The 9846-nt window shown below is 30.9% G+C and overlaps 1 protein-coding gene across 1 annotated transcript in view; it reads right to left on the reverse strand.

Annotated features, from left to right (window-relative positions):
* Positions 1-8941, reverse strand: part of LOC134720891 (sodium/hydrogen exchanger 8-like) — a 67049-nt gene extending 58108 nt beyond the window's left edge. Inside the window, exon 1 of the mRNA XM_063583443.1 lies at positions 8489-8941. Within this exon, the coding sequence (XP_063439513.1) occupies positions 8489-8652 (164 nt within the window). The 5' untranslated portion in view covers positions 8653-8941. The remainder of the gene's footprint in view (positions 1-8488) is intronic.
* Between the last annotated feature and the right edge of the window lie 905 nt (positions 8942-9846).

A 9846-nucleotide genomic window follows, 5' to 3' on the forward strand; every position in this document is an offset into this window, starting at 1 on the left:
ACGTATATGTATGCTGGGACAAATGTGAAACTTTCTACTAAATAATGACCATCATATTAGTCAATGTTAGTTCTGGCACTTATCATGTGAAACAAATCATTTCCTAAAATTAAACCCAGATAACCATTGGGTAATTTGGAAGAAAAATTGCAGTTATAATTTCAACATAATTCTCAGTTGGTATATTTTATGCAAATTTCTGTAAAGGATCACAAGGTCAATTTAAAGTCAATCATCTAAATCTACTTGAAGTTGATACATGCAGAGACTAAAATCACTTGGAAGCACCTGTTGTATATAGTTTTTGTTATACATTAGAACTTATAGTCTAGATTGTAAAAATTTTATAAAACTAAAAGCTAATTCATAAATCATAATAAAAAAATATTTGAAATTAATGGCATTTTTTTTCTACTCAATGATCCATTTGAGACTTTTACTGAGGGACAACATCAAAAGTTCAATGTAGGATAAAAAAAACTTAATTCACATAGTTTTTTCACTGACCCCACCCCCCTCTTAACTTAATTTGGGAAAAAATGATTTACCTCATATGGATATATGTAAAATCGATTTTAAATTAACAAAACTTGCAGCAATGTTACCCCCCCCTCATGGTATTTTTACAAGGGCATAATGGACATGATGGATAGGGATATAAATCTTGCCTTGGTAATGAATTGTGATATTGAGTTGCAAATGACATGAATAGACATACAAATAATACAATTGCATCATCATCTCTGGTCTCATGCCACAGTTACAGATTAAAACATTTTTAGTTTTATAATTCCTTCAAGTTTGTTATCTGAACATACTGGAGTAGGAAACCTTTAATCATTCTTACTTCAGACTTAAAATAAAATATTGTTTGTTATCCCGACCGACCCTGCAAAATTGGTCCAACTCACAAAAATTTATTGTCAAAACTAAGTCACATATTATTTTATTCATTTCTGATTTTCAGGCTTGCCGAATCAATCGATATAGTTTCAGCTTTTTGGGAAAAATAAAATAATTTCCCTACCTACCTACCCACACCTGGCTTAGCAGGGTTGGGATTGCAGAAACAAACAATATATTAAGTTAGGCCTCACTTTAATTTGTTTTATAAAGAGCATGGAGAAGGTAACCTTTAAACGTGTTAATCATGTTTAACACAGTTACACACTTTTTTGTTTGGCCTAATAGTACAAATATTTATAATCAGATTACAGCATGTGAAGACACATCTGTTAGTTTAACAGGTTATAAGTACACTGTATAAATATTGGTCAATATATCTCCAAATCAAATATATATTTTGCTTATTATTTTTAATAGAAGTATTTTAGATACCTAATTAATGATAGAAACTGTCACATGTTTTCATTTTGAACACATGATTCTTTCAAATCACCTTTTTTGTTCTACCTGTATCATATGTGTAATTATATACAAATAATAAATTTTCAAATTTAAATCTTATCATCATAATCATGCTTAAATTGTCTTCAAACTATATATATTCATGATATAATATACATCTTGCATGTGACAAAGCATAAAACATGTAAAACAAAATATCGATATACAAGTATTTTGTAAATATTTGAAGAAACCTAAAAAAAAAAATGAAATACAAGGACTGAAAATAAAATGTAGCAAATTAACAGATCTAACATTGTTGGGTTGATGTTGTAAATTTGCTTTTGCAAATTTTTTGTTCTCCCCTCGCCAGGATTCAAACTCATGCTACTGAGATATCGTGACACCAAATTGCCTGCACTGTAGCCGACTCGCTAGACCACACGACCACTCGGCTATATATATATATATAAATGTGTGTGTAGACTATTAATGGATTAATATTAACCATCAAGCATAAATATGTACAATGTATTTACTTTAACAGGGGATTCAAATATTAAAATCTAGAGAACAAAAATAATGTAAAACATGAACATGATTAAGACAAATCACCATCAGATACAAAGAAAACCTATATGTAAATACAATGTATGTACATGATGTATACAGACATGACAGACTATATCATGTATATATATATAGTTAAAATAAAGCAAATACTTGAGGTGACATGACTCTAATCAAACAAGAATATCAAGAGTCCTTTTGATTTTTAGGAAAGGAGGGCATTCTTTGTATGCAACCTCTGTTCTGTTGCCCAATATTCAAATTCATGTTTCTGGATAAACCTTCATCAGGTTAACTCGATCTGACCAAAAGATTTTGAAATTAAATTCAAAAAATCACTTAGACCACCAAAACAGTTATAGCCCTAAAAACAAAACCACAAGCATTTTACTATATACATGTACACCTGTCAAACGATTAATTGGGTTATAAAACTGGAGGCTCCAAAGAGCCTGTGTCGCTCACTTTGGTCTATGTGAATATTAAACAAAGGACACAGATGGAATTATGACAACATTGTGTTTTGGTGATGGTGATGTGTTTGTAGATCTTACTTTTCTAAACATTTTTGCTGCTTACAATTAATTACCTCTAACTATAATGAACTTGGCCCAATAGCTTCAGGGAAAATGTTAGTGAAAATTTACAAACTTTACGAAAATTGTTAAAAATTGATGAAAAAGGGCAATAATTCCGTAGGGAATCAATTGACCATTTTGGTCATGTTGACTTATTTGTAGATCTTACTTTGCTGAACATTTTTGCTGTTTACAGGTTATCTCTATCTATAATAATATTTAAGATAATAACCCAAAACAGCAAAATTTCCTTAAAATTACCAATTCAGGGGCAGCAACTTATAGCTTACAACAGGTTGTCCAATTCATCTGAAAATTTCAGGGCAGATAGATCTTGGCCTGATAAACAATTAAGCTTTCTGTCAGATTTGCTCTAAATGCTTTGGTATTTGAGTTATAAGCCAAAAACTGCATTTTACCCCTATGTTCTATTTTTAGCCGTGGTGGCCATCTTGGTTGGTATGCCGGGTCACCGGACACAATTTTTAAACTAGATACCCCACTGATGATTGTGGTGAAGTTTGGTTAAATTTGGCCCAGTAGTTTCAGAGGAGAAGATTTTTGTAAAGTTTACAGACGACGGACGCCGGACGCCAAGTGATGAGAAAAGCTCATTTGGCCCTTTAGGCCAGGTGAGCAAAAAATTATGAGCTGAAAATTATCATGATTATAGTGACAATGTAGATGTATACAAAATGTAATTCGCTGTTTACTTTTTGGTGCAATTCTCTTCAACTCTGTTTGATTTTGACCTTTGAACTTATTTAATCTGAGCTTTGCCATGTTTATACTGATGAGACTTACATGTACAATATGTCAATAATGTGTATGTAAAAGATGGCATTAATATTGGTTATTTCATATCCATTTAGAATAAGCTTCTCTTATCATGCTTATTGGATAAAAAACAGACCACATAACATTTATTATTCTTTAGTAATAAATTCCATCGGTCATTAACAGAACAAAATTGAACAGACCAGAAAACCGGTTGTTATTGAATTTTTACATGATAATGACCATGATACTGCAAATTTCTCTGATCATGTTACAGTAAATAGGTGAAATTAGGAATTACATGTAATTACTAAAATTTAGGAATTACATGTAATCCCCAATGCACTTAGTAAATACAAGTAATTCCTGAAACGGCCCAGTTATTACCAGTAATTACTAATTTTAAAATGAATTTTTACACCTATTTACTAACTGTTAAACCAATGTTGTAATATTACATGCTGATCAAAAGTTATGGTTATTTTAGCTATAGAAGATCAGTGAGTACTCTTAAAAAATGGTCAGCCTAAAATGTACCTTTTTTGTTATAAGAGCATTAGCCACGAAATATAAAATAAATTAAATATGATTGTTTTTGTTTGTTAAATCATTAATGAAAATTATATAGTGAAATTATTATTCACTTTTAGCAGTCAATCTGGTTCTATTTTACTAAAATAAGCAGAGAAACATGGTTGATGATTTTTTCCTTTGCAAGTGAATAATTGGACCTCATTGAATATGTATTCATGTGACCTTCAATTCAACCCCTAGCTGGAGATAGGTTACCAATGTATTCAGATTTAGAATTGTAAGGGTTTCGCAGAACCCAGTATCTCGTCGTCTATAGCTGTAAGTCGCAGGCTCAACCAAAATGGGGGAAAATATCAAATCTTTTGACTAGTGCTGTAAGAACCTTCTGTCCAGATTTGGTTAAAATCGAGGATGGTTTATGAAATGTAATAAATGTTAAAAAAAACTTTAACCGCAGAGATGTAATGTTAACTGGGGGGAAACGAAGTCCATTTAGAAGGATTATACGAAAAGGGAATTAATTGTTTTACAAACTTTACTTCATAAGCTTCTGTCCACGTTTGGTAGAAATTAAGGATATTCGGAGTTAGTTATCAAAATTTGAAAAACTTTAACCAAAATGCGAATGTAATCAGTTAACTGGCATACAAGTCCATTATAAGTAAAATACGGAAAACCTTGATTTTATTTTCACAAAATGTACTTCTTGAAAATTATCTCATAGTTATAGTCAAGCTTCTGTTCACGTTTGATAGAAATCCAGGACAATGTAAGAAAGTTATCAAAATTTAAAGACCTTTATAAACCACATAGTGAATACTTGTGAATGAAGCTGACGACAGAATGGTTTGCTGTTTTTCCCTTTTGCGACAAAGGTCGCAGGCTCGACAAAAAGAAACATAAAACACGCCCTCCGGGTGCGGGAATTTCTCGCTACATTGAAGACCTGTTGGTGACCTTCTGCTGTTGTTTTTTATTTGGTCGGGTTGTTGTCTCTTTGACACATTCCCCATTTCCATTCTCAATTTTATAATGACAATATTGACAGAAAATCAAAAGGAATGGCTTATTCAATCCACAAAAGATCATTCTTATACAGATAAAAAACATAATACAATTGTGTTGCGGTTATATAAGCTGGAGTTTGGAGGTCTTGAAAAACTCATAAAAAAGAGAAACACAAAAATATGAAATGTGACTCTTAAAACCCTCAAGCTGTATACATTTGTTTGTGAAGAATGTTAGCTTTATCACAACAGTCTGACAAAAGAAGTTGTAAATATAACTATTTTGTAAAAGAAATTTGACTTATGTCATTGGGCAAGTTTATATGCAACAACAACAAACAACAACTATGTTATTTGCCAATCATGGTGTCCAAAATAAGCAGAACAATTACAATGTAATTTTCAAACATAGCGTATAATAAATTAAAAATAAGTTAAAAAGGTCATAATATGATTGATTTTGATTTAATTGATTAATGTAAAATATTAAAGCAAATGAAGTAAGCAGAGTATGCCTGATGGAGATTGTTATATAAAAAAATTTGAAATTTTTCAGTTTCAATTCACAACCACTAAAGGTGGGCCTTATATTCATTAATCCTTAATTAAGTCAGCCCTAAAATACCTACCCTTTTACTTTCTTATTTGGTATCTTGGATTATATCTTAAATTTCAAAACAAAAATATCAAGTCAGTAAATAGCTGTAAAAATGACAAAAATAATCAGTAAATACCAGTAATCACTGAACCAACTAGTAAATACATGTATTTACTAAATTGGCTAGTAATTACAGGTATTTACTGAAATGTTTAGTAATTACGTGTAATTCCTAATTTCACCTATTTACTGCAACATATATATCATGTATATTATTTTCCCCAATCATTTTGGACACTAACATAACTATAGCTACTGGTAATACAGTCAGGGGTACTACTTGTACAAGTGTATTTTATTTACTTGAAGAAGTGAAAAAAAATATACACATATAAGTACAGTCAGAGCTCAGACATAAATATAAGTCTGAATCTGCATTTAACTCATAGAGGTCTAAATTTGTAAGTTTTAGGATTTGTCTCCCTTTAATGTACGACAAAATGTGACTTGAATAAGTCCAATATTGTTAAACAAGAAATAATTGACCAGAATCAAAAAGTTGCAAATATCGACTCCTACAAGTCGATGAGTGATCCAAATTGGTTAACTTCAAGACCCACGCATATTTATAAGGAGGTCATGCATCTAAATCAAATAATGACAACATTGAAAGCCAATGCTTTATCTTCTAAAGAAAAATATGAATGAGAGTCTAAAAAATCGGAGATAATGTTAATTAACCTTACAATGCAACCACCTGGAATCACACTTAATGAGGTAAAACATCTGTGTTTAGTAAGGATGTTCAATTAGATAATTAAATATAGATAGCTCAAGTCCTTGTGAACTCTCATACAGGTTTTTGCTGTCATAGGTGGTGTAGTTTGGCCACAAAGTAACATTAAGTTTTTTCACCAACATAAATAGACCTAAACAAGTCTGTCATTTTCTGACTTAGATAAGTCTAAAATTGAAACTACATTTTTATAATAAATACATGTTTCGACTTATTTAAGTCAAAAACAAAAATCGACTTGTTTATGTCTGAGCTCTGACTGAAGTAAATAAATAATGTTTGAATAATCTCCCCTTAATTTTCTGAAAAATTTACTTGTATAACTAAGTAAATTTTTCTTACATTCCCACAAAAATCCTCAAGTTTTGAGATGTAAAATTATGCCTTTAATGATTTTTCCCAGGTTTGCTCAAATTTTTTCATTAAAGTTCAATGTTTCATCTCATTAATTCATTAAAGAAACTGATTGAGCAAAGATCTTGTATATTTGCGCAAGGCCTTCAAAAATTGCTCCTTTGGGGCTTGTAAATGAGCAGTGTTAAGAAGATAACAGACAAATGGGACTTTCATTGTCCATGAAATTACACTTAAATGATTAGTTAAGACATCTGCAAAGGGAACACAATTGAAATTCTATTAGAGCAAAGAAATATTCAGAATTTAAGAAAAGTAGAAAGGTTATTTTTTTTACCTATACAAGTAAAAAAATCTGAATGCCGAAGGGACATAACTCAACCAATTTTTTTTTTACCTACATGTATACAAGTAAATAAAATCCACTTGTATAAGTATCCTACAAATTTACTTGTATGTGTATAATTTTTTTTACTTCTTCAAGTAAATAAAATACACTTGTATAAGTAGTACCCCTGACTGTAATAGGCTTGTCAAAAAAAAAATCAAATGTTATTTAAACAAAAATTAACATGATAAAGCTGCCATCAAAATGACATTATCATGATTATGTCTTATCTGATAATCATGGTTATGCCAAACATGCCAAATTGTACATTTATTTATCAAGTTTAACTTTATATGGATATATCATATATATATATATATTTATCATATAATTAACAACATTATTGTCCTGTACCATGTGTACCTGGTGAAATTTTTCTTGAAAAAGAGCTTGATATGATAATGGAACTCTGAGCTAAGGGTGAACAATTAAATCAATGCAAATAAGAAAATCTAGTATCAGGTCCGTTCGCCTCCAATATACTTTCGCACCCTACACGGTCGCACCTCACATTTTTCGCCTTCGAAGTCCGTTCGCACCCTTCACGTTGGCGCCCGATTTGTATAAGAAATAGGGAGGTCTGTATATACAGTTTACAAGTTGACGAGTCTAAATTGAAAACTACGTTCAAACCTATGACTGCGTTGGATAAAAACCGCAATTTTTATACGTGTGCATGTCAAACAAATTTCGTTGTAGAAGGGTCTAAAAACAGCACAAACAACATTTCCCAAAAGACCAAAAGAGTGAAAAAGTATATTTAAACAAAACGCATTTGACTAACAGGTCGAACAACTGATGTTCTTTAACCCTGCTGACTGCCATTGACGATTGCCAAATAAAATTGATCACAAGATGTAACAAAATGGATCTTAATATAAATTTAATACGTCACAGAAAGAAAAAAAATTGTTAACTTGTGGACAGGATGTTGTGCCACAAACATTCGGTGTCAATATTTCTTTAGTACACCATATCCGGATTTCGACAATAAATGTCTCTTCAGTTTACAAGTTGTATAGCTTTAACATACACACAAATAACAAATGTCAGAAATATCAGTATTTCAGTAATTAGCAATTCACTTTCAAAACTCGTTTACAAAATTATTAAATACACAACCAATTTTGACTGGATCATTATTATTTTTTACAAAAAAAAGATATGAAGATACAATGTACGATTTGCATAATTCATAGTATATTTGGAAGCAATCATGTAGAGTGCGAACGTGTAGAGTGCAAATGTGTAGGGTGCGAACGCGAAAGGGGGCGAATGTGAGTGGGCTTGAACATGATTGGGCCCAAACGGACCTGGATACCTAAAATCCAGACACAGAATCATATCAGGAATTATTGGTTTGTTTATTTACTTAGTCCTAGTTGACTTCAGCATCCAATGACTGTTTTGCCAGACAATGTACATGGCCACAGGTTGTCCGGCAAAAGCAAAAAAAAACGTTTTACGACATAGTAATCTGGGACTATTGTTTACTTAGCTACAGTTCCAAGTATCTATTCTTTCATTTGTATGTGTTACCTGTTTTGCCAAAGAAGTTCAATATCATGTATTTGATCATGGTCCTGCTGGTCAGCTTTTGGTTGGGGAGTTTTTAGTGGTGTTGAAGCTGCATCAACAACTTCGTGTAAACATGTTAATCCCAAAAATAAAACTGCCAAAACTAATGTCACTTGAAATTTCATATTTCCTAATAATTCTGTTCGTCTAATGGATGAAAATTAGGTCCATCACAGCAACATAAATCAGTAAACACTTAAAATCTGCCTTTCTCAATATTGTTTTTCAACTGACAAACTGGCCGGAAGTTAGAAATTTACTCGGAAAAGATGAAACATCTAATAACCATAAACAATATTTTTCTTCAAAAACAATGTAGTCAAGAAAACCTGTATTCAAATATTATAGACTTAAAATAAGGAATTCATTTATAATCACTCATACAAATGTGTGCTGTATATTTTTTGTTCTATTAAACCGCATAATAAATAAATCCATTGTGATTGTGTGTGGTATTTAGACATATTATCTAATGTCCTCTAGAGTTTTCCATATCGACCGTTGACAAGAATTATAGTTAACCCGTACCATTGTAAACTCGTACCAACGTCAACTCGTACCACTTTACAAAAACTCGTACCAATGCAAACTCGTACCACTGCTAACTCGTACCAACGTATTTAAATGCATTCAAATTGTGTTTAATTATGTTTATACTTTACTTTCACTCAATATCTCTTAAGCCTGTAAAATATATATAATTTGAAAATACAATGACAAATTTGTAGCTAATGTTCACTGTCTATTGGATAGAAAATACCGTGGCAGATTTGCTTTGTTGTTTCCTTTGGATAGACTTTTTTTTAAACTTTTACTGATAATTATTCAATTTAATTTTCAATCATTCCAAATTATTTTTTCATGAATAAATCCTAGCAGTTAATCAAAATGATTTCCAAAATGAAATTCTTACTTTTTATGAATAATAAGTTACAATGAAATGTAACTGTTTCCTGTTCCCGAATTTTCCCGCCAAAAAGCACATGGCTTTCAACAAATGTAAACATATATATGTATCACATATATATCATTCAATTTGTGATCATGAATTACAGCATTAATTAATTTAATTTGGATAATTTGGATATAGATATTCAACCTAAGGTACAGTAAACACAATGTTTTTACTTTCTTCTGGATTATAACTACTTTGAAAGATCAGCTCCAAAAATAAAGCTTTTAGAAAAACAATCGTATTTTTGTCTATTTAAAGCCAGTATAAAATTAAAGTTATTCAACATTAGTTTTATTAAGTTTACAAAAAAATACCATAAAATATTCGTAATTTTTAATATATTTTTGATGGTACGAGTTTGCAG

Source organism: Mytilus trossulus, chromosome 6 (assembly GCF_036588685.1).
Source record: "Mytilus trossulus isolate FHL-02 chromosome 6, PNRI_Mtr1.1.1.hap1, whole genome shotgun sequence".
NCBI classification, from domain to species: domain Eukaryota; kingdom Metazoa; phylum Mollusca; class Bivalvia; order Mytilida; family Mytilidae; genus Mytilus; species Mytilus trossulus.